Below are 26,579 nucleotides of genomic sequence, written 5' to 3'. Positions count from 1 at the left end.
TTTTTCTGCAGAAATGTCAGTTCTCGCGCTAATCCTTTGAATTTCAAATCGAATATTCAATCATCTTCGATGTATAATTCATGTTTCTCACGGTAGTTTGCGGTTAGAGAACAAAGGTTATGCGCGCCCATCGAAAATAAGATGAAATCACGGAATCAGCGATAATTTATTTCCTCTTTGATACTTTTAATTAATACCGACTTTATCTATAATGAGTTCATCCAATTATCTTTACGATATTTTTTCAATCAGCCACACTTCAATTATTTTTATTCATGAAGAAGCGAAATATAGTTGGACCGTATTTTTCCCAGACCATGTAACTTTCGCGTGTAATTCGTCGCTCGAAGGGAGCCACGATCCGTTTCGCATTGTAAAAAGAAGTTAACGGGCGAGATAACAAGAGCGGATTCGATTAAGCATCAAATTTATCCGCTAACTGGCGCGACGCTTTTACTAGAACGAATTCCCGCAGGTTCCAACTACACCGGGAATTATACGCGCGTTAATCGACGACCATAAGCGGAACAGCGACGCGTAAAATTCGCCTACCTCGTAATGACACGATTACATGATCGAATTTCCACCCTGGAATTACTCGTCCCATCAGGAACGTCGCACATTTGCATTTAAAATGTAGCAAAAAGACTTTTTGTAGAAATAATTAATACATATAAAATAATTTAGCAAAACAAAAATTAAGAATCCCAGGTCTCAGAACCGAAAGTTCAAGTACCGTGCGTCGCTGACTTTCTGGACGAATCTTTGGTATCTATAGGGAAACATTGCCAAGAGTGAGTTGACGAAAGCAAAAATTTCTAAGTTCTCCTTTCAAATCAAAAGGATTTATTATGTCACAATATCACCATGAAAGTTAAGACACGATTAATGGGAGTAGATCGAAGTCAATCGTTTCGTAAATCTTCAGCAAACAAATTGCACAATGGAGAAGGACATACGCGTGTATGTATCTACTTTGGAAGGCTATAAAATTCACGATCGAATGAAATGTAACCAGGCGAGTGGTTATGGACGGTCATGGTATGTGGGTCGTTATCGTAAATAGACGCAACGAGTTTAGTGGCCAGTAAGTAGAAACACCCTATTAATTCATCGTAACGTATTCCCCTGTCTTTGCGCGGAAAATATTTGTCGTCGGTGAAACAACGGTAATGGTCGTTCAATAGATGCCGAAGCGATGGTTCGCATAATTACAGCCATTCTTGTGTCTGCCGCTACTATACTGCGAACATAAATTCTTGTTACACCGTCGCCGAATTACTCTCGTTCGAAAATCTTCACCCTTTCTTGTTCTCCTTGTCATTTTTTCTTTTTTTCGTCTTACTTTCTTTCTCTTTCTCTCTTTCCGTTTACATAACGAACTGATTGTTTTATAAAAATTAGTTAATATGTACATATTTGATTCACCACCCATAATTTTCAATTCAAACACATTTAATAAAGGAAATTTGAATTTCTAGCATCGTAGATCAGTCCAAAGCGAAAATTCTACGCTTTCGATCGTTTCTAATTGAGACGAACGGCCTCCATAGAACAGCGCTCCGCGTTTTGCACGTGGAAACTCGTATAGCATTCTTTGCGGTGGCCATTTGTTTCTCTGAGTTACGCGTTCTCCACGAAGGGGTTTTGCAGGGTTCAGAAACGTTGAACGGGAAAATGCATGACGATAAACGTCCATGTTATTGATTACAACCGTACATGCACCTTGTTTAGCTTGATTGAAATTCCATTTAGAAAATTATTTAATAATTGTCATACGGCTTGTCACGATACGGATTAACGTATTCCAACGGGTAGTGATATTAATGTATGTAATATAATTGCAGTGACACATGAGATGGAAAATTGTTAAATAGATAATCTATATTTGGATAATACTTTCTTTTTATCTTTTTATTCGCACCTACAAACTCTAGGTAATACCCGACATTTATTCGAAACAATACCATTCACCTCATCTTAACGAACTGTTCTCATTAATTATGCAAGCAGTAAAGTTAAGCTCAATTCTACCAAATTTTATGACAGACATAATAATTATTCCTGAACTCTTACCGGGTTAAATCGTCTAGATTCATAACGCTGGGGTAACAAAGGAAGATCACGAAGTCCGACTCAGGAATGTACAACATTTGTCCCTGAAAGAATAATAATCTTGATTGTAATAACGAACCATGCTTGAGCACTGAAAATTTCACAAATTCCAAATTAATTAAATTACAATTGAAGCAACTTTTATTCTTCGTTTATAAATGAAAAATATTCACGTGAAGAGATACATCTCGAGTAATTAATTTATGTACGTTGTCACTCATGGGAATACTCTATTAAACAAGTTCGATATTGGCTATACAAACTTTTAAGCGGAGATACGAGTACTCTTCAGAAGCGTTGACTCTCATCACACCCTTCTTCGTCCGCAGCACGTACACGGTGTTTATGTGTGACAATATATTCTCGAACGTCAGCTCTAAATGTGGTCTGATCTAGCGAAGTAAAGCTTCAACATTAGTCGATGAGCACAAGCGATAAAGTTGAGTTAAACAATTTGGATGATTAAAATAATGAAAATTATTAAAACGGATTATTCGCAGAAATAGGTGCTTTCAAAAGCATATTTTATGCAGAAACAACAGCGCATCAGCTAACCGTAACAAAATATTAAGACCGACCCGAATATCAGCGACGCTGGAATAATAATAACCGGTGTATTGTATAATTGATTACGCCCGCGAATGCACACGCGGGCGTCGCATCTATGCAAACGAAGTTAAATGGTTCCGTTTCAATGGTGCGTGTCACGTCAAGTAAACCGCATTTGAAAGATATATGATTACGCGTGTATGAATCCGCACGAATTATATCGACGGTGGCCAGATAGCGGCTCACAATAACGCAATTTCTCCCTGCAACGTGATAACTAATGCGCTGTTTCGAGAATAAAACATGGTATCGATTCCTTGTTAACGCCTCTATCCATCTGATATCTTCCCACGAGATTGAACTTGAGAAGGATGTTTATGTACATGCATACAGCGAATTATAATATCTATGCTTTCAACTAATCAGGCAGGATGAATAGTAAATGAGCATGTACTGATACTCGAGGCTAATTTTTTTTGTTTTTAATGCAGGAAAGAAACTGATGACACGATGTTGAAAGTTGAGTAATCAAATTGATGGATTATAATATACACGATCATATTTTCAATAATTCTTCTTAAAGTGTGTCATACTACGTACGGTAGTTTTCACTGTGACATCACTTTGTATAGTAAAAGATTTATGATATAATAAATTATATAAATCTACTGACATATATTTTAATAGTGATAATTTGTATAAATCAGAAAAGATGTTTAAGATTTTTTAAATTGTAATAGTATGAACTTACGGTGAGAAGAATGTCGCTTAACTTGCAATTACCAGAGGACACTTGAGGTATCACTCGAGTTATAGTGCATCCAGTTTGGACTATGGTCAGGTCTCGATTGAACATCAAGTGAAAAGGGAAAACCCGACAGAACGTCATAGGGCTCACTTTTGGCTCTGTAACACATTTTGCGGTCCTTTTAACCCTTTGATCGCGAAGCTTTCCACGAGGAAACTTGATAGAAACTTTCTATGAAATCTCTGCCATTATTCGTTATACTTACAGAAAATTATAAACTAAATAAATACGAAAATGAAATTCAGATAACTATTATTTTTGTGGAAGATAAAGGAATAATTAATTAAAACATGCTAGAAGGGATGATATTACTCACCGACAGACAGAGTTTCCAATTCTGCAATCATGGGGTTCGAAACAACTCCGGGCCCGGACGTATTGGTTATCAGAAATTGAACGTGATCGCATTCGTTTTTCGTCTTCAATATTTTCATTTCAATATCCGTGCCGTGAAGCTTTTTCGCCACGGTCTACGACCGACAGAGATTATAACTCGTTTCGATTCGAACCAGTTAGATAAAATGGAAATTTAATAATTTTTATTAAAAGAATAACAACTCCAATCAACAAAGTATCAAAATCCATCCAAATAGCTTTTACGTTCTATCGAATAATTCGTAAATTTTCATCCAATTTTCAGGCTATTAATTTCATCTAGCTGCTAGTGCGAAATACCTTAACGATGCCAATCACAATGTGCTCTAAGCCAGGTCGATCGGAGTAATAATGTAATATGAGCGCACCATCCTCTGGTCTCTCGGTGCACCGAAAAGAGGGCGCCCTCATTCCCGGGTACAAAGTGCCTAAATGATCGTGAAGGGCATCCAAGTTCTGCAATTAGACGTAACACGGTCCCTGTCAAACTACCGATACTCTCCTAAACTATGTACAACGCTAATTAAAACACAGAGTGTCTAGTACATAATTCGTTTTCGATCATAGTTTCGCGATTGAACCAGATTAACGGAGAGTGCTCGTAGCTTCGCATTACGATGCTCTTTGCCCGTTCCCGTTTTCATTCGTGCTATTAATTTCAATCGCGACACGTTTCGCTCGTATTCTAGAATCCAGCAATGGGAACGCAAGAAACGAAATTGCAAATTCGACTGGTAACGATGGTACAAGAACAAACTGCCTCTACGTGACTTTAGGCTCGGCTGAGAACCGGAAATGAAACCCCATTGCAAGAAAAACCTGGCGATAATAATCTTGTTCCTCGACGACGTTCCATTCGTTAATTTTATTCATTGAACGACCGAGATTTCTATAAAAACAACGACTGTGTTTCATTATAAACACTCGGTGTACTTCGTTCAAAATAAAAAATATAATTAAGCCTTTAGCAGTCAGTCGACGATATTATTAGGTAACAGGTTAATTTAAAGAGCCTGTGCCACGGAATAAGAAACTCTTTTCCTCTTTTGCAACTTTCTAACATGCGCATCGAAATACCATTCTGTGTTACACGGACCTGCAGCGGATGTCGATTTGTCCGTGTGTCATCATTTCAGAAAACTTTCACTCCGACCATGCGGAATCGTTGGAATACCAAACGCATCGCCCTCGGGCAAATTTTTATTTTTCACGAATCGCCTCGAAAGTGAGTGGTCGTCAACCGAACGACCGTGTCGAACCGTGATTTACCTGCAAAAAGTCCCTGGGCGTCGCTCCGAGCACCTGAAGAATCTTGTCGTAACCAGAGTCCTGACAGAACTCGAAGAACATTCGTCCGAATAGCTCGAGGATCTCGTTTGCTGGTATATCTGAAAAATATCAGGTGCGAACTCGTTAAATAACAAAATTTAATAGATAACAATTTTCCAATAAAATAATTTCAAAATAACATCAAAGGTACTTCCAGGTGAATACCTTAACCGAATGGTTAATATTAAATTGTAGCGTCGATTGTTGATAGCTCGATAATAAAGTACAGTTTGGAATAATTTAAGTATAATCAAGTATCTTTTCCTTTTATCGAAGATCAATTATCTAGTCAACGCTTTGGAACGTACTGTTCTTTCAGCGGTTGCTTTCAGGATAGATTATTGGGGTGAAAGTTCGAGGGGGTTGGATTCTTTGTTATATCCTTTGTTCGGAAAACGGACCGGAATACAATCCTTAATTTCACGGAGCATTTGCGAGGAGACTTCAAGCGAAAGCTTTGTTTTCTACTCGATTCAAAAAAAGAACATAGCGAATCGCAAAAATTAATTACATCAAGGAATGGTCGAAGTAAAAGTGGGAGTAAAGACCGGCTCAAAGGGATGGTAAAACATTAGTCTGATTAAACATCGTTTGAGAATTCAGGTAAAGAGATCCAGATATTAAACGTGGAAGATGAAAGAAGCGATAAAATAATTATTTAGACAAGGATAAAGTATGTAGATAAGCTAGGAGGGTATTTGAAGACTGTAACAAATTTATCACAGGAGATTTTCTGATAATAATAATATTCTCCTGCACTTTCTTATGAAAAATTAATAATACGTACTGAGTCGGTTGACAGCTGCCGATATAATGTTGTAGGTAATCTCGTCGTCATATATCTGACGGACGAGAAATTGCCCTTCCATATTAACAGCAGCATCTTTTCTGTATTAACAGAATATTAATAAAAATTAATAATGATGATTACGTATAGTTACATTTGTAAAATAAAGAAATGAGGATAGAAAGCTATAGAATTGTAAAATATATAAAAAATGTAATAAATCTAATAACTCACAGCTTTAATCGAAACAACCCCATGGGATAAGCTAAAAGAATTTTATTAAATTTACTCGTTCTTGTAATGTAAATACTTTTTGATTAAAGCTTGCTGTAGCGAAAAAGTCAAATACCTTTGACGTTAAAAAGTTTCTAATCAAATAAAATGTAACGTAATTGCTTAAGGATAATCAATTATGATATTCAAAGGGAACGTTGGATCGTCAAGTTAATTAGTAAAGACTGTTTGTTCCCTCCTGATAACATTAAAGCGCCATGAAACGCGGCTACGTGATTAGTTAAGGGGTTGTTTATCAAAATATAGTGCATTAATTTCAGGAGAAGTTTCACGGCAAAGTTAATTAGCCTCACGCGTCAAACAAAGTAAATGCTTCTTGCCAAGCATTTTAACAGCTCGACAGTCTCTTCTAGAGGTTTCTATTAAATTTACAAAGCATAGCTTAAAGATACTTCGGTATTTGACATGGATATGAGCTGTCACGCCGGCCTCACCACGGTATTTTTATATAAATTTTTTCGAGCCGCGATGCTCCTATAAAAGGAGGAATTCATCTTAAATTGGCCGTGGAATATTAGCACTCGAGTGAACAGAAATCGTTTCATCTCAATCACTACGAAATATGCTTTGATCATAGGATTCTTCGCCCTTTTTACATACGAGTTAAAAAACCCTTTTCTGAAGATCACAAATCCACGACCATTTTTTTATTTTGTTACGTGTTTGTATGAAAACCCACTGATCATGTCAAGTAAACTGAACAAATGGAGCCTACCAAAATTATATCGCACAATATATAAAGGGGATATTGCGAAGGGTCATTTGGAACTGATAAAGTGACCCTCTTTACACAAGCATTTAAGGGTCATCACCGTATTTCATTCTCAAGATAACCCACATTTTGATGTCTCTCGTGTGTATCTTCAGTAGGCAACATTACTCTCCCGAGACTTTATCACAGTGCGAACTGCCTGTTTTATTTCGAAAGAAACCCTTACCGTATAACTTAATATCAATACTGTAAAGTTAATACTTATAATTAAAAGCAAACAGAATCAAAGCTGCAAGTTAATTAAAATCAAACGAAAGGTTCGTTCAATTAATCAAAGTAGGTAAGCATTAGTTTAATGCTGGTGTCGTGTATAATTTTCTCGCAATATTTTTAATAACGTGCAGCCGTGTAATGTCCTGCAATCTCGACGCAGCACTGTGAAAAAATTAATAATCCCACTGGAAGTCGGTACAACAATAAATTCCTGTGCCGTAAAGCCTCTGGCCGGGCTTTCAATTAAATCTCAGTAAACCGCGTAGCTTACCCATTACATTATTCCAAGCGAGCTATAATCGTGGACGGAGGGAAAGAAATGCAGGAGAAAAGCGGCGAGGTTGCGAGGAGCTTTTCTGAATAACTTTATTCAGACTGAAAGTCGCATGGGTACCGTTGTCCTCTTAGAAAGCTCGCCGGAGAGAATCGTTCCCATGGAGCACGCGTTCCACGATAATTTCGCGTGTTTAACGCTGCATAAACTCTCGTTACAAGCAAAGTATACAAGTACGTTTTTCTTTCTTTCTTTTTATAGATTTCGCGGTCCACGGAAGAATCTCGGGGGGCAGTAACAATCTTTGAGGTAAACCGAGAGTCACGTTTTTCATTTGACGAAAAAAAACAAAACTATCCAGGAAAGCAGTTACGCTTTTTCGCTGTAAACGTAAAAAGTTTCACTCTTCGCGAGTTACACCATTTATTTGTAACGTTGTGGTTTGACGTCTGCCAGCGGACTATTGCAAACTTTTCTAAAAGAGCGATCGCGATCCGACGAATAAGCAAAACGTATGAAACGACTCCTGGCAACAATAAAATATTTATGCCGACTGTTCGATCGAAGGATTTAAAAAGCTGCAGACGAACAGTGGAACGCGTGCCAATATTTCCTCCCTGTGTCTGTGAATCAATATATTTCAAGGATCAGGTAAACATAGGTTTATTATGCGAACTTGTTGATCCGATAAAGAACGAGGATAGAAAATTTGCTGCTGGTCTATGTCTTCAGACTGTTTACATTTACGTTTTACGAGGAACAGAAATCTTCTGAATATACATTGTCGCTTAGAAGTCGTAAGATACCTAATAAAATTTGTAAGCGTTCCATATTTCTTCAATGTGAGGGAATAAATAAAATTACGATTCAATTCGGTCTACAATAAATTTAATATTACGTCAATATCAGACTTGGATCGATAGAGAGTTGAAAGGAGACGTTTTGATATGCAAATATAGATACAACGTTTATCTATTTTAATATCTTTTGTTATTTTTATTCTTTCTCTTTTTTTTTTAATTAATTGGGAAATTATTTTCATAAAAGAATACACGTTTGTTTTCAAACCATTCACGGATTGAACGATTTATCCCTGAATTCCTTATTGGTGCTAAACGTCGCATGTCTCCTCTCAAATTTATCGAATTTAATCCACTAAAGGGTGGAAACACGGTATTGAAACGTCCGAGGCGCGCAGCGTGCCTCGGAGAACCCATGGAATCAGAAATTCAATCATTCCTCCGATTTGTATTGGGTCACGTCGGACAGAAAATTCAATATAAATTCCGACTGGTAGCGCGCGAGTTGGAACGAACGGGTGGAAAGGGCAGAAAAGTCCCAACGAGGCCAGCAAAATTTCAATTAAAGTACGCGAGGGATTCAGGTCACGGATGCATCGAACCTACCCTATATACGCTGCGACTCAACAACCAAATAAAGTTGATCAAGCATGGAGACACACCACGTGGCCTCGCTAAGCTTCCCCTTTAGCGTCAATCGCACAACAATAATGCAACTATAAAATTCGGAAAACGATGTCGTACGTGCATCGCTTCGCGGTCGAACGAACAGCAACGTGTCGCATGCAAAATAGAAAATATTAAATATCAAAATATATCGCAAGGATAGAAAGAAAGAAAGAGATGATCAGAGTCGGCGCGTCGCGAACCGCGCGCGCCCACGTTTTACCTACTTTATCGCCTCCCACGTCTCGCTGTCAAAGGTCTTCATAACCAGCAGCTCAAGGGCGTAATTCACAAAACCGTACTGCACATAAAAGAGAAAAGAAACGATAATAAATATCGCGTGATCATATGTGAAGAAACAATAACATCGTCGAGGTGATTCGTCACTGATTGATCGAGATTCATCGACTGTCAACCGGTCCCGTCAGTCGTCCACCCTGCGATCGTTACTTTTTCCTTGTCTTTCAACATTTCTCTTGTTCCAAATTTGATTTTCTGCTTGTTTATTGAACGTACCATGGTGAATAGAGAAGAGAAGCGGATTGAAAAGCTTCTCTTCGTATCATTCCATGCTAATTGTCATGGGAGCCGTGTTTACCTCGTGCACACGAGCCGCGTACTGGAAAGTCGACCTGCCGTTCGTCGGAGACGATAAGTATCGATTTTCTACTCGCAGCTGCGCCACCTAGATACTACAACCCTGTTACCCGTCTTTGGCTCACCCGAGCCAACGCGCCTCCTATACACCCTTCCGCTGCCAATCCGCTTTGCCGCCATCCACGGCCTGGAATCGTCAACGATATTATTCGCCGGATGAGTACTTAGAAGACCTCTAAGACTAACCAGCGACTTGCATGCACTGTCGCGACTATTTTCTTCGGCATACTATACCTACGGTGAATTAACAGGAAAGCGAGAATTTTCATTTGCGATGCTTTTTTCTCGATCCGTAATATCGATCGAAATTAAACGTATGATTTCCGGTGGGTGTTTCTGAAAAGCTTTTATTCTGGGTTTTAGGTGCACGTAGCCAACTATGATCGGTCTAATAAACTTCAAGTCCCCATAGTGAGCTTTAGCTTTCGGCGATTTGCTTTTCAAGCGAAACTTAAATCCATTTAGCGAGCTTCACGTCCATCTAGCAATTCATACATTCGCCTAATAAGCTTTAAGTCCGTGTACTAAGCTTTAAGTTTGCCCAGCGAGCATCAGCTTCCCAAAGCTAGATTTAAATGCACCTAGTGAGCTTTACGTTCGTCTGATAAGCTTCAGGTTTGTCTAATGAGCTTTAAGTATTTCTAACGATCTGGAAGTTCGTTTTGTGAATTGTAATTTTCGATAGCTAGCTTTAGGTCTATTTTATGTTTGCAAGGGTAACTACATTAATAGAGAATGCTATAAATATTCCAGTCAGATGATCAACATCTTGAAATTTCGAGGTCGGGTCACGTCGTGAAGTAAGCTGAGCTTATGTTGTAATTAGAAACGAAGACAAGAATTTGTGGCGATTCTGATGTGCTTTCGGAAGCAAACTTCTCTCGTTGATATGTGTCTAAAATTGACAAGTATTGTCTCTATGACATTTCAAGCAGAAAAAGAAGCTAATCCTAGTAACTGGGACACTGAAGTCGAAGCAAAGGGCAGAGTGTAGAATTACTTGGATGGAGCGAAGCGAAGAAACACGCTACGGGCAGTACACTTCATTTCGAGAAGTGTTCAGTAATTGTATAAACCACTTGTCAAGTGGTTTAACGTCGATGTTGGGATACCATCGCTAGGTTAATGGACATTCTCAGTTAATAAAGCGATGTTCGATATAGTGGAACCTCCATTATCCCAATTAATAGAAAGGAATAATAGTTTGGATGAGAGGACTCTTACTTTTTCCACTTCTAACTACCCACAACACTTGGAAAATTGGAATTTTAATTTTAGTAATTTATATTACAAATTCGAAGATGAATGTACAAAGTTATATTCGCTCGAATCTTTTCTTTTCAAAAGAATCTTTCTTTTCCTTATTATCGATTTCCCACAAATTTTCATTCTTTCCCGAACGAAATTTCTTCAATTCTTCGACAGATATTCGGACGAACATAACCATGAATTTTTCCGCCCGACTCCTTAAGTTTTCTCGGAAATTTATCCCTCAACGGCCAGGAGGGATTAAGATCGCACACTATATTTCATGCGTCCTCGTATCTGGAACGTTCGTATGGAATCCCGCCACAAATTATAGTAGAGAAAAAGGGATCGTAAAAGTAGCTTAAGCAGACACAACCCCCGAAACGCATGCTAGATAACGTATAAGTAACGCGTCGAAAATTTATCGTTACAATTTCTGTAACAATTCACACGTCGAACGGCGTATTCATTAGCGTCTATCCGGATCGTGATACCGAAGAGGTATTGCAATTACGCGAATGAAATTCGCGTTGACATAAATTGCAAGCAGTCTGTAACATCGAAGCGGCGTCATCCAACGGACTAATTGCAAAACGAAGGAGCTCAAGGAGACGACATATCTGAGATTCTCTCAGCCTCCATAACGTGTTTTTAATTAATTCCCGCGGAACACCGTTGATCAATTCCCTCTTTGCGATTATGTACACGCGTTAATACCATCAAGACGTGAACTCGTTAACTCGTACCTCAAAGACGATCAAAAGGAGAATGTTCATGGAGACGAAAGAAGGGTAGAAGGATCATTAGACCGAATGAAAGTTTAACGAAGCGCGAGCAACGACTGTAGCAGCCGAATTTCCTCCTGGACGACGAGTACATTGAAAATTTCAGATACCTTCCAACCTAGACTAGCTCGCGTCACGTAAATATTTAAGATCGTGAGATTCGCTCGAAGTAGTCGCGTCGAGTTAATGAGCCCTCGAGAAGGGGTGTCGACTGTTTTAAGGCTGACCTCTTTTCTTCGTTCGCGTCTCATGAGAGAGGAAATTACAGTATTGTCTAAATGGTAAGGTACCCAATTCCGTTAATTGGAGTCATTACCCTCGTTGTTCCGTGGAACTTGTTCGATCGTCATACGATACACTATTTATGTATAGGTATCTAATGATTTGCAAGGAAAGTTCGATCTGATTTTCATTCGGGATAATATACTCTATTCCTCTTTTTATTATGAGATTATTTTAATCGGATCGATAAGATTTGCACAATAAGAGATACGTGCCGACACACTTTTCAGCAAAGCTGTCTGATGTTTACCTCCGCAGCTGTCACGAGATTTCAAAGACGAATTCGCTGTACGAAACTCGCAATATCGGTATATAGGGCACGCGAGGGAATTGCACAGACCTCGTCCCCGTTATGAAAGGGCAAAAGGGCACCGAACACCATCTAGAAACGTATGTACGCGCGAAAATCAAGTAGAGCGTAATCTTGAAATGTCTTAGACACACGTCCTTTTGTTTGCACCAACTTTTTTCTTTTCTCGAGGTTCGTCAAAATTTTGATATCAATATTGGATGTCCTGTTTGATCAGAGAGCATCTTTCAAATTGATGCATCGCGAAGGTTTACGAGTCTCGCGAGCGATCGAATTATGAGCATAGAATGTAATTCCACCGTAAAGGCAGGAAAATAATGGCTGTTAAATAATTGTCCGAACGTTTACGATTGGCAAGCTTTACGAGCTCCGTCGTTTGCGAGCAGAAGCAATCGTATCGACTGTCGAAGGAAAACGCATGGCCATCGACCGTCAAGATTAAATGGCTCCGAGTGATTCAGGAGAACCGAAGCTAAAGAAGCCGATAATCAAGGTCGACGACAATGAACATCGTTTCAACTCGTGCACGATGAAGTATTACCCGTTTGATCCGGGCAAAAAAGTTTCGTCTGGATCTCCGATAAGTCGCGATTTCATCGAGCAAACTGAAGTCGCTGTACCTGTCAGGCTGGCACTGTAAATGCTACTTCGAGTGGTAATAATTAGAACCGTCTCGTTAACGTGAAATATTCGACGATAAAAGATCATGCTGCGAATTTCCGAGGCATTATATCAAACTTCTAATCACGACATCGTCGAACGCCAATGCGATAGGTAATAATTGGAGAGGATTATATTCGTTCGAAGTCTAGTCTGCAGAGATACTCGAGCAAATGTTTAATTGAATCGGCTCGATTAACTCGTCCCTATTCGTTAGGTAACCAGAAGTGTCGCGAAATCGTATGCGAATCGAAGCTTGACGAAACTATTTCAAAACGTGTACGTGTCTGATATCGATCTGGAGCGCACCTGCTCCTTCTTCCTTTTCGCAGCTGAACTCCCGCGAGACTTGGATACAAATCAAACAAAAGGATAGGATAAGCAATTCGAAGTGTTATCCCTCTCATAAAGCAGCGATGTGCAAATATTGGATAAAGCACGAAGCTCCTTGCTAAGACCGTGGGCTGATTTGTTTACACAGAAGTTTCCTTCTCGGTGAAAACGTTGGATGACTTCTTCCTTTCTTTCGAATCGAGTGGCTGGTCTCGTGCAAATTTACCAGCTACTTGGATGCGGTTCTTAAGAATGACAATGATGCCTGTTGCATTCAGACATTTCTGCATAATAATGACGACAGATAGCGTTTATTTAACTTGAAGAATAAATATAGACACTAAAACTTAACGCTGATACCTGATTACGTACTTGGAAATTTTTTCAAAAAGAAGAAAATTTCGTGGTAATGGAATTGGATCGTAATTAAATGATAATTAAACATTTCTTCGAATTTCTATTAAAATGTTTTCCTCAAAAAATAAAAGTAAAACGTGAAATAATTGATTTCCAATACGATGAACCATGGCACACGGACGTTTCATCGATCGAAACCAAATTGGAGACACCCCCCTCCTTTTTTCGCCAATTACGCCCGTACGATATTTCTGGGTGAACACCTGAAACGATTCAATAACAAGATAATCAATAGAAACGGGCCACTCGTTAAGTGGACATTACGAGTGAAGGCCGCGAGAGGTCGAGCGACAACAAATTGCGGGGTAGGCGTGAAAGCAGCAGGCAACTACTTTGCAACGTCTATCAGACAGACAGTGAAAATTGGAAAGCCGTACAACTACAGACGAATAGTGTTCCTTAATCGATTCGTTTCAAGTACGAAACAAAATTATCTGCCTCCTTGCTTCTCTCTTGAAATTAATTAATCAAGGACGCGTACTTGTAATTCGAATCCACTCGAGGTACAAGTTGAAAACGAAGAATTTTACAAAAATGATACCGCGATTAATTAAAACCATTCCTCAGTTAATCGAAAATACCATCACGCATCGGATATCGATGATCCGGTCGACGTGTCACCCACCTCCGTTCGTCTTTCAGGATAGAAATACATATATACATACATCGCCCAAAGTGTGAGTCTTAACGACACACCATGATGCTCGTAAAACGCAGAAATGACTGACGTCAACGAACACTTGAACACATTTTTACATTATTGATTAATTTATTTATTTACACGGGGCCAATCCAGGCCTACGAAGGTGATTCGACGAAAATTAGAAAAATTTGAATAGATTAAAAAATAATATCTAAAGAGGTAGTTCGAAGTTTAGAGGATGAACAGTTACATGGATTATTATTTTGATATGTCATGCATGGACAAATAGTTTTCGCACGCGAGGCCTTCGTAAGTGATACGATCGACGCAAATCGACCGAAATTTCCAAGAAGGCAAAAGCGAATAAAGCAACGAGCGAATTCACAGGTTTATGTTGTCGCTTGGCTTCCATCGATCGGAAATAAGAGATTCGAGTCAGGCATTCTGTTAAACGGAACAGGTGCGCACTGTCGACGTCGCGAACCGTTAAACCAGCCACGATCGATCCCTCTTACATTGAACTTCAATCGAATCGTGCATCTAATCGTCTCGGCTCCAGCGAATATCAGCATTGTAATGGGAATACTCGATTCGTTGGTCGACGAGAGTGTAAGAAGAACAGGGAAAAAGAGAGAGAGAAAGAAACCGCGAAAGTCGACATTAATCTTCGCCCCTTGGACAAGATCATAGAAGAGGGAAATTGATGGTCGTTCTGGGATACCCTAACGTGGCCACGTTTTGCGATAGAGTACCGTTTCATTATAAAAATTGACATGGGACAGGCCGAGGAATCTAGACCATCCTCGTCGATATAAAATCAATGAAGCTTCCAACCTCGTAAGAGGAGTTTTTCCTCGATTAGAAAACAATACGATCTTGATGTGACCCTAGAAATTACATTCTATTGCTGCGATATTTGGTAGAAAATTGAAAAAAAAACAAAAATATTTTGGTTAGCATATTAGGAGCTTAAATTGAATTACTCTCCTTTGTAATACAATAACAAATGGCGCAGTTCTGGCCATGGATATTGAAAAGAACTAAAATAAAAGTTTCTCATGAAAGCAGCGTCCAATAATTCATGAAGTCACGTAATAAATCGAGTTTCGTTGCTTTCCTGGAACAAATTCATCCTTGTTGTTATGTTTTTTTATTTGTTCTAATTACGACGACAAATGTTTCGTCGAAAGTTCTCTGCTTTTTATCAGTTCTCGATTGTTAGAACTGCTTGAAAAGCGATTCAATACGATGATCAACTTCTAGGAAAACAACACGAATCATATTTTTTCATGCGATTATAATCTACCCAAGTAGACTAGGAAAAGTGAAGCGATAAAAATGCAAAACGTCGCGTTACTCGCATGCTTCGAAACTGTTTCTCCAAATATGAAATTCTAATGCGAGGAAAAATGCAGGCAGCTGTTCAGTTAGATATCGTGCAAGTATTTCTGTTTCACAATATTTACTATCCTGCAGAGGAACTGTCCTACAATGCATAATATTTATTCTGCTACAAAGGCACGCGAAATAACATGTTGCATCGTGTTGCATAAGTTCACAGCGGAAATCTGCGAATAAAGCATGTATACGGGATGTTCCGAGCAAATTTTCAATATGAATCTTTCCCTGTCTGCTTTAAGGTTGCGGGAAGTGCATTTGTGTTTGATGCGAAATCGCATTCCCGTGAATTTCGTGAAATGAGAACGGGAAATTTGTTTGTGCAAAGAGGATTGATATCTTAGTTGCCACAAAGATCACAAGTAACCAACACTGAGAATTTCATTCAAATTGCAAAATTAATTTTTAACATCTGCAGCTTTTAACAGAAAATGAACCATATACTGAGATTAAAAATAACTGAAATTATATTCTGAAATTGAACCAGTTCCTTAGAATAAATAAATTTTTTAATTCAAGCAAACATGCGTTGGTATACCGGAGTTAACAAAGGTTGCAAAACCCGATGAAAACATTTTTCATTTCCATAACATAATCCACACTGTGGATGTAATCAATACAGAGACAATAGATGTTTCTGTAAAAGTTCATGCTACTGTTTTTCACAATATTCCAAAATAAATAACAAATTTCGGTTATACAGCAAATATCTGTAGCGCTTGTATTTCTACCGTAAATCTAGAAACGGTGCCAACAAAGTCTCAAAGAGATAAATAAACGTTGAAGAGCTCCTTGGCATCCTGGACAGTTTTGAAAAATAACATTTGAACTATACTGTTCATACATATTTCGTCCGAACAACTTCATCAATTTTTCGAAAACGATTTTTGATTGCAACATTTCATAGCTTCGATGCCGATGTTTTCAATAAAACGTTGACTGGAATTTCATTAAACTCCTTTATTCTGGTGCATACAACGAATGATGGAATACGTAGAAATAAATATTCGCAAAAAACCATTGCTATCGCATAGTTAAAATTGAAACGAACTTGACAACGTTTAATGACAAAATTCGTTTCAGCATTTCCATTCGATAGATTTTCTGATAATGTCAAGGAGATCGTTGATAACAATAGGAAATAAGTGTCGTGACAACCTTTACTAAACCTTTGATATCCAAGGGGAAATCTTGCGCGTTCTTCTATAACTCTTTCTCATTTCTCCGTTGGGAAACATTTTTCAATACTAACGCTCATGAATGCTCGCACGATTTCCCAGCAAGCTAGGAATACTAGGGGAAAAATATCTTCCCTCACGATCGTGCAATGTTTTCAATATGTAATCGCTATTCAAACGGGTCAGATATCGAAATACCAAGATTCCAAGATAAAAGGGTACGAAAATGGCAGAATAATAAAACAGCAAAATTAGAAAATACGAAAATGATGGCAGAATGACAAAATATCGAGCTGTCAAGATACGAAGGTGCCAAGGTAGCAAGGTTCCAGAATACTAATATTCCAAGATACGAAGGCTGTAAAATTCCAAAATATCAAAATGCCAAGATTTCAAGATCCAACACCACTGCTCAGAAGAGGATCTTCTCGGATTCATTTAATTGCCTTTCCAATCTACCTCGATCCATCTGATCCGGAAAAATACGCGTGAACTAGATCGAGATAACCATAACGCGTTGCAACTCATTTCAATATCTTATGTTGTCTTGAAACTCTAACTTAACAAAGATACAGAACCCGATGAATTTTCAAGACTCGCTACTCTCGCCTTTTGGTCTCAACGGGCCCCGATCTCCGCCACGATAATATAAAACACCGTTCATCTTATTCATATTCTAAAGCTCGTAATAACTTGCTGCGAATCCATTTCAACTTGGATTAACTTATTCCCAACTGTTCTTCGACGGCGTTCAATTATTCAAATCGTATTCAACACGTTTCAACGAGGTTACCGCGGGAAAAAGATAAAATCGTTCAAACAGTCTATGGTAACTTAAATTTGTCATGAAAATTTACATCTTCTCTTCTATTGAATTAAATTGTTCAATGGTTTCTTACGGTGCTGGATAAATACATATTTTTTCATTCGCATTTGATGATGCTGATTTACTTTGAATGATCGTAGAGAGCAGTAAAACGAACGTGAGTCGAATATTAATTAATCAAACGTCTGTCTCTACCTTTGTTAGACTGATCAGGTCATTAGGAATTTTCTTGAACTCGAAAAGTACATTCGCTCCAACTCTCGTCGATTTGGACTGATTAAAATCCCCTCTGCTCAGACTTGTTAGCAGACAAGCTGACTCGACTATCTACAATCCCCTCTGACGTCCTTCTATTTAAACGATCTACAGGGTGCTCCATTTAAAGTGTTACTTCATAAAATTACTCGAGGTAAAATGCTTTCGAAAATTAGAAATTGTCGCACCCTTAACGGGACGTTCTGTTTAACTTACAACCCCCATGAATGCATTGATAATGTTGTGCACTAATTTAAATTTATAATCAATAACGTTGGTTTGGAAGAAATATAAGAAGATTAAAAAAATTTAAGAATGAATTAAATCAATTGGAAACATCTTAATTGATTCACAATTGTCTGTAGCAAAGAGGATCCATGTAAGTCACAAGCTAAGCCTGTTCGCTTCGAATAAGACAGGTGTCGTAACAGGGTCAAGCAAATCAGATTAATTCCGGAAAGTTTCATGCGAAAGAAGAAGAAAGTTAGAACGAAACGGGAGATGGCTAAGACAGGAGTGAAAACGAATTAAAAGGTGTCGAGAAAAGTTCGTAGGAGTTGGTAGACCTTATCTTATGGAAAAACGTCGAATGACACTTAAGTGAATCAAATCAAAATGAGATAACTTTGCGAGTGCATAAAGGTAATCTTGCGTCCAAACTGCGCACCCAATCTTAGCATCTAATCGCTAATAGACAATTCATGTAATTTCAAAATTTCAGCTAAGAATCATTCATTTAGAGTCTGACTTGTTTAAACCTAAATCAAACTTTGTATTATATTATTTACTGGTAGCGCGTTGAGTAGCTAACTCAGAATTCCACGAATAAACCAGGAGCAGGATTAGACACTTGTTCGACGTTTACGAGTAAATAGAATCTACTTGGAGGTAAGTTGGTCGGCAAGGGGCCCAAGGGGAACGTATCGAATTTACGAAGGTTTATCAAAGATCCATTTGACAAGATTGGAGTTAATCAGTGCAAGGTTTCGGAAGTATAGGCAGAGGTTAACCGAGGTAGACTCGCCAGAACAGTTTCCGATCTATGGGGGTGGATCGAAATGGCTCAAGGCATGTCCAAGTCGAACCACGAGAGTCTAAGTCAATCGACTGCATTTAGTTAAGTTCAACCCAGATGTTCCTTTAATAAATAAACATGCGTCCTTGCTTAAAGCATCGAGATAGTAAGGGACAATTTGTTGAATAAAGGGATGCCACTTACTCTGATGAAAGTTTAATGAAACACCTAGTTAATTGTAAACGTAACACCTAAAATTTGCTTCTGACTTAATTTTCGTGTCACAAGAAAGTGTGTTATCCTGAATTGAGGTATTAATCTTGAATATCATCAATTTATATGTCCCTGTTAATTAGTCAATTATCTTCCTATCGATAACGCGTTAACATCGAGAATCGAATCTGTTCCGATGCGAAGAAGTTGCCGGCCAGTTTCAAAGCGTCGATTGACAATCATTCGACGAGACAATGCAATTATTTAACTCCTAACGTTGTTCGTCTTTCTGACAAGGGATAAACCGATCATCGATAATACGAACAAGCCAAAATCGAAGATTGTCGATGTTGGCTGGAGTATAGCCAGGAGTCGTCCATTATTTAAGTTTCTCGTTGGTCGATGGAACGCTAACCGAGCCTCGATTCGTTGCCGGATGAAACTATCGGCGAACTTGCATGCAAGCAGTTCTCGATAGTCGGCCGCGTGTAATCGAAACGCAGCAAGCGCCGACGTGCGCTTTTCTCTCGACGGATAAAGTTGGAAAGGCGAGTCTCGAAGCCAATCAAATTCAAAGTTCCGACGCGTTACGAATCGAAGTAAGTGCAGAACCGAGCTAAGAAAGTTTACCCCTGTCTTTGTTGTTCAAGATCCAGGCCACTTGCACGAAACTCGTCACCGCCAACTCTGGATGAAAGAAACGAGCTTGCTACCGGAAACGGACGTCTTACTGTACGTGCTCGCTCGTAATGTGGCTGATTACAGTTGCCAGCTCTCTTTGCGCGCCAGGTCATCGAGCTAATTTCCCGGATAAAAGAATTTCCTGAAAAGTTTACCATTTCTTATGCTCTTCTGAAACGCTGAGAATCGAGGAAAGAAAAATCTTTTAGCTTATTCGATAGGAAGATAATTGACTAATTAACAGCTTATTTTCATTTCCTTCAATCAGCGTATAGTCGCTGCGATAGCAAATTTCATGCAATTCCATGCAGGACTTTCGTGTGTTTTCTGGCTTAAAATTCACATAGGATACTTTTATCTGCTGCAACAACAGTTGCACTTTGTACTCGCAAGTGTAACAATGTCGATATTTCTTCGTGACGGGTGTTATGGCAACGAGCTTCCGTTGCAATTTTCATTCGCCATTGTACCCAGTGCAATGTAAAATTTTCAGAAAATGGTTACAGCTGTCTTAACTGGAACTACTTTTAGTATTTAGAGTCTAATAATTTATGAACGTTTATGGAGTTTCGCGTTTCCATATGAGAACGAGCCGCTAAATTGGAAAAGTCGGATACGTGTTCCCCTGACGAGAGGATTCATTTAAAAAACTGGCGCATATTTAATTATTCCGTTCCATTTAATGGATTTCGCGAAAAAGTTTCTATACTCTGCTCGTACTAGTTATTCTTTATGATGGATTCGCGGTAACAAACGTTTAGTTTTCAATCCTTCTTTATCAACTTAAACACTGAAATAATAATAAAAGTTCAAGTTACGTGTGTGTGTGTAAACAATGATACTCATGGAATGATCTAAGTTTCTTTGAACGTATATTAACTTTCCTGTGTGGTATCTTCTTCGTAATCACCTTGCCGAATGAACTTTATCACGTAGGAAGCGCAAAACTTCTCACATTACATATCATCGTTTCGATAACAATGTTTACTATGAAGCTTACGAGGTTTCGCCGACCGTCCGACGATCCCAGGGTGCTCGCTTCCACCGTTCTCATTGCCCCGCGTCACGCAGTGGTCGATCTCGAGGATTCGTGCAACGGCTAGTAATTCTCCAGAGCCAATGTTCCCTCGTATAGCTTGTTTTCCTCGAACTTTCCAACACCGTCTTCAACTTTCCCTTCTTCGTTTCTTCGAGTTGATTCGCGTAGAAACAGAACCAACTGCTGAAATTTCCTCCAAATATTTCTGCTCGGTCTCGTAATTCACGAGACGTTTCTCGGACGTTGATCACTTATGACTTTAGTGCACTTTGGCGTCTATGCAATTTTATTCGTGCATTCTACGCTATCGTGATTTGCTCGTGAAACGAGCAGCGTTCTTCCAGCCAACAGGGGACCAGTTTATGGCATACGAACAAAGGATTTCTATTAGAGGGTATGCGGTTGCTGCAATGAAATCCTCCAGCTAGCGTGTCGCCATTTAGTTGGCCGCAAATTTCTACGTTTACCCTGTCCGTTGCTCTATTCCGAGATTATTGTACAGCCTCGTGTTTATCGCGAACTACGCGAATTTCATTCGTGTTTGCTCGTGAAATATTAGCTGCTTAATTAAATTAATACTCCGTCCTGTTTCCTATGCAAAGCGAATCGCAGTTGGGTCTGGAAGAAATGAAACCTTTCTACAAACTTCACGCAGAGCCGTCGAATTAATTTCGCGTCGTTCTACTTTGTCCAGTGATGCGACTGTAAAAAGTCGAATGATAAATTGGTCTGGTGTTCGATAATCGAACATCCGACTGAAATTTATCTTCCAGACTAGGAGCATTGTTTTCTCGTTTCTTCGCGAATTTTTCAACCATTTTTATCGATGTTTACGTATACCGTGGAACGAAATTGCTCGCATTAATCCAACGTCGTCGCTGCGCGGCATAACTGGGCCATAAAAAGTATCTTTTGTTGTCTTACCCTTCTCTGGCGTCCCTGTTTCACTTTGTTCTGCTAAATACACGGCAATCCTATCGTGCTTGATGCTTTCCCACCAGAAAATGTTACTCTACGACTGATGGAGACGACGCGGATGAGTCGAGTGACTATTTGAACCGCTGAAGCTTTGGGATCATAGAATTCTACTCGGTATGCTTTTGTTAATGAGAAGTAAGCATTGTTTCGTTTGAATTTAGTATTATTAACCAGAACTGAACCGTAGCAATAGCACAAAATAACAAATTACGAAAGAACTGCTCTTCACTGTCACAATGTCCTTCGTATTTTTCTTCATACCCTTCGTATCAAGTTTTTATACCTTTCTGTCGTCCATCAAATTTCAGCATCTTCTTACGACCCTCTAATTGCACGGCACCCAAGCAAGGAAAGTGGAAGAAAAAATTAGTGACCGCTAATTAGGCTGCATCGATCTGCCAGCGCTCTCCACGACTCAAGTAGTACGAGCGTATATATGGGCGTACGTGACACAGAAACGCAACGGTCGTCACGGTTTCGATGCCCGAAACAATTTACAGGCCTGTTTATTTCACCCTCGACAAGCCACCGGCACCTCTGTTCCAAAGTGCAAATGTCGTTTACGAACTTCTGCCAATTACATCCTACTGGCAAGATAACAAATCTGATCCGAATCACTTGTCGGCCCGAGTGAATCCCTCCGCGTTTGTCTTCGTTAGTCGACTGCCGTTTCTTCTGCTCCAAAAGGTTCTAAATACGAACACATCCTACGGCTTTGAAAATGAATTTCTTTGAACAAACACACCGTTGACTATCGCAGAAAAAATAACAGCATAGTAAGACGTATCGAAGGTGTAAGATGACAGAGTGTTAATATCATTAACGTTAAATTCAAAAATTATATCGCGTAATGAATTTTCCAACCGTTTTATAACATTTATCTTTTGCTTTAGCATTACAAAGAGGGAAACTTCCGGAACTATTATTTTACGCTTTTTTACTGAAACCAAGTGTCGAGGTATTGGAAATTGGAGTGGTATTGAATATTGGAATATTCATTTACTCACTTGTCCATTTATCTAAAGGTGATAGAATGATACTCGAAATGAAATTTCTTCAAAATTTTCTGTGTTATCCATGCGATACGCCCTGTATAATAAAGCAAATTGAGCTTTTCAAATAGCAGAGTATGCATGGTACATTATCGGAAATTATTTGCCCATCAATGGTTTCCATTAGTGGAACCGAGGCGTTTTAGATACATCCACTGTGCGAGATATTTCATTTTCTCTGACTGTATTCTGAATTGCTCGCGTCGATCGTAAGCGTTCAAGGGTGATTCGGGTAAAATTGCCTGAAACTGTGAGCCAAAGGGATGAAGACAACGCGTTGATAATGGTGTTGCTTCGCCAAGAAAATAACCAAAAAAAAAATCATGAAATACGAGACAAAGTAGAAGAATGACGGAGCACGAGGACGAGAAAGTTTCGCTTGGTCACAAATATACAAGGTGTCCTGTAATACCGAATGTTCCGGTAATCATGCTGACTTCATAGAAAACGAATAATAAATAAATAGAATAACCTTTTATTATTGTTCAAAGCATTGTGTACTATAGAAGTCTGACAAATAATGCTACTATTCACAAAAGGAACTAATTCGTATAACATTATAGTGGTGTTCAAGAAATACTGAAATGATCATATGAAAAAGGTTAAATGTTGTTTATGAATAGAGCTCGCTGTAGACGAAAATTCTGGAAATAAAAGCCAGATATTACAGAACACCGTGTAGACTCAACTTGCTGGAGGCAACGAGGGAACAGCATTATTATAGTTACAAAGAATTCTGTCGTTTTAAGACAATGCTTTCAAGCGGCATGAAGTTCTGCTCGCAGACTCGCTTGTCATTAAGTGTGAACAATGCAAAAGGAGATACGTACACTACGCGACGGATAAGAAAAACGACCCTCGAATCTAGCGAGTGAGACTATAAAGAATGAAGAATGTAAATTGAAAGTGTTATTACTTTCGTCTTACTTCAGAGTAGAAAATTTCTAAAATTGTCTGTCCAAAGAATAGATAGTCTTCTGAAAATTGGCGAAGAGAAATATGAAAAATTGCTATGATTAACTTTCGTCCAATTACCATTATAAATTTCATAAATTTGGGTCACGATTGACCAAACGTTCTTGGTTGGATGATCAATCAGTAAAAATTGGTTATCTCCAGTGATAATGTTTGTACCTTAGATAGGTAATCTTGTTCTTTATCCCAGGGAAAGGTTTAGAAAAGATTTTTCAAACCGTGTCATCGGCTCTACCAAAGAAACTTTTGTTCAAAAGAAGAATCGAATAGGACGGATAGCTCGGTGTCTTCCTAACGTTATATCGATTCGGAATATTGAAAGTTATGAAAGCACAGTGACCCATATTCCCAAGTATAGTTGGTATTTCACCGTACGTCGTGGTGCTTTAAGATTTTTCACCGAGGAAATATCTAAAGAGGCCACAGACTGCAAAAGAGAAGGTCACAGCGCGTGTCTTCCACATTTCTATTCAGCGACATTCCAACTTTTGTTAAATAAACTACCTTTCGACGTTGCCGGCACGGAATACAGTAACACCAGAGGCAAATACACATTTACAAAATTTCGCCTCTTTCGCGACACTCACCTGGACGTACCTTGGGGGTCAATTTTCTCAAGTCCTTTGTTTGGTTTGTCGCTAGCAATCTCTCTTGTTTTGCACGTTTTTCTTCATCATGCAAACACGTACATACATATATGCACCTACATATTTACTGTACATTCATTTTCACATTTCTGGAAAATAACTGGAACACTGTTCTTTTAAATAAAACATGAAATTGTGTATTAAGAGTTCAATAGTTTCCTTAATAATGTTTCTTGGTAAAAAGTAAACAAGTGAATGAATATTTAAATAGTTCTTCGAGTTCAAAGTGCATGGAAAACATCGACTCGTTTCAGTTAGCTGGTGAGATAATAAGATTGAACAAATCCCTTTAAGGCCACAAATGCTTCAGTTTAAACGTAACTCTAAACTAAACTCGTTCCTCGAGGGAGGCACGCCTCGAATCCTTTTCCCTAAACCAGAGACCGTCTAGCAATAAATTTGCCGATACTACAATAGTATCCCGAGGCGTTAAGCTGGCACCCTCTATAGGACTAGGTAGCACAGGTAACGCAGTTGCAGTCAAAGGAACATGACAACACGGAGCGCGCGATACATATGCAAACAATGCGCATTGCACAGGGTTTAGGAAGAAAGGGCAATTCTATCGACAGTTTAGCATGTCAATCGGTTCGTTCAACGAGCCTTTAAGCGAAAGAATTCGAGATGGGAGGGTTAAGTCTGTAGGAAATTCTATGCGAAACAAGTATGAAGAAAGACCATAGGAGATATACCAGCGTTCAAAAGTATTTACATGTTTGATGAAGCGAAAAATAGGGTAAAACATAATATAATGAAATATTCTTCATATTTATGATATACATATGCAATTTTAGTCCATTAACAGAGGGTTAAAATCGCAACTGAATTCGTTTAATTATCAGAAATAGGTATTTGTTTCATTCGAAGTATAATCGAATACTTTTGAACGATGGTGTAGATAAGGCAGGCGAACAGGAAACAGGCAGACAGGCAGGCAGGCAGGCAAGTAGGGCAGAGGTAGCAGGTTTTCGTTTGCGGTTGAAAGAGCTGCCAGTAAAGAGAAAAAGCCGCTCTCTCGGTAGGTTGAGAGGGGTTGAAAATTCGCGCAGGCGTTTCCAACGCCGTCCATCGTGGCGCCTCGACGCTCCGCGCAACCCCGAGCCCCGACGATTCTCCCTGAAGCCGAGTTCCTCCCTCCGTGCACCCTTCGCCGACGAAACGGCGGACTCGGCGCTGCTCGTTGCGCCTCGGTCAATCCGCGACTAGTATGGCGCTACGCGCTCCGACACGCCACTGTACGTAGCGTGCTTGCCAATCGACGGCCGATCGTGTACCACGATTAAGGGTCGAAAAGCTGGTAACCGCGCGCGGAATCCTTTTTTTCACTCACCTATGAACCAGCGATACTGATCCTCGAATATACCGGTCTCACTGAAACCGTATCGTCTCGTTGTATCCGAGCCGAAACAACGGCAAATAAAGGAAGAAAACCCCGGTTGAACGAAGTTATCGTCGGTACGAGTGCATCGTCGTACACGTTTGATCGAACGGGCAAAAGCAGACGGAAGGATAGGGTGCGCGGTCAGTTAGAGGGTAGCATGCAACCGCGTGCACACCGCTGGTGACCCGGTGAGGAGGTCGTAGAGGACGCCGGGTGGTGACTGGTGATTGCATTGCGGTAACACGGACGGCGATAAGCGCGTGCCAGCTAGTAATAAGTGAAATGATAGCGTCGTTAACAGCAGCCTGATACACGAGGCTCGGACAACAGCTACAGCAGGTGTCTGGCCGAGGTACGAGCTTCAGCAGCAACGATGAAAGCGGCTAAAGCCGATACGAGACGACCAGACAGATCAGAGAGGAGCGAACGAACGCGCGTGTATCGTTAAACCGATTGAAAGGAGGGAAAAAATCAAACAGAAGTGGCTTGAACAGCGAGGGAGAGAAAGAGAGAGAGAGACAGATACAAAGAGATGTCAACTGCACAGCTGATCAACGATCAACATGAGAGTAGCGCGTAACTCGTTTGTTCAGAATTAACGCGAGACCAACCGATCCAAGTGGT

The 26,579-nt window shown here is 39.5% G+C and overlaps 1 protein-coding gene across 5 annotated transcripts in view; it reads right to left on the bottom strand.

The window, feature by feature from the left end:
- The window catches only part of LOC114872649 (guanylate cyclase soluble subunit beta-1), a 67,241-nt gene that overhangs the window by 7,870 nt on the left and 32,792 nt on the right, over positions 1 to 26,579 (bottom strand). For 2 of the 5 annotated variants that reach the window (XR_003788810.2, XM_029180105.2), the window contains exons 1-9: positions 9,499 to 9,588; positions 9,210 to 9,283; positions 5,964 to 6,064; positions 5,117 to 5,235; positions 4,148 to 4,303; positions 3,789 to 3,942; positions 3,416 to 3,570; positions 2,379 to 2,507; positions 2,077 to 2,159 (exon numbers count right to left, since the gene is read on the bottom strand). Coding sequence is in view for 4 of the 5 variants with exons in the window: in XM_029180105.2 (XP_029035938.2) it covers positions 2,077 to 2,159; positions 2,379 to 2,507; positions 3,416 to 3,570; positions 3,789 to 3,942; positions 4,148 to 4,303; positions 5,117 to 5,235; positions 5,964 to 6,064; positions 9,210 to 9,283; positions 9,499 to 9,501 (974 nt within the window). In the remaining variant the exon portion in view is untranslated. Of the gene's footprint in view, positions 1 to 2,076; positions 2,160 to 2,378; positions 2,508 to 3,415; positions 3,571 to 3,788; positions 3,943 to 4,147; positions 4,304 to 5,116; positions 5,236 to 5,963; positions 6,065 to 6,197; positions 6,223 to 9,209; positions 9,284 to 9,498; positions 9,589 to 26,579 lie in introns of those variants that run through there. The other 3 variants (XM_029180411.2, XM_029180330.2, XM_029180240.2) reach the window with 2 other exon arrangements.

The sequence above is a fragment of the Osmia bicornis genome, chromosome 4, assembly GCF_907164935.1.
Source record: "Osmia bicornis bicornis chromosome 4, iOsmBic2.1, whole genome shotgun sequence".
Lineage (NCBI taxonomy): Eukaryota > Metazoa > Arthropoda > Insecta > Hymenoptera > Megachilidae > Osmia > Osmia bicornis.
The sequence above is the reverse complement of the archived record's forward strand: the minus strand, read 5'-3'. Positions and strand labels throughout refer to the sequence as shown.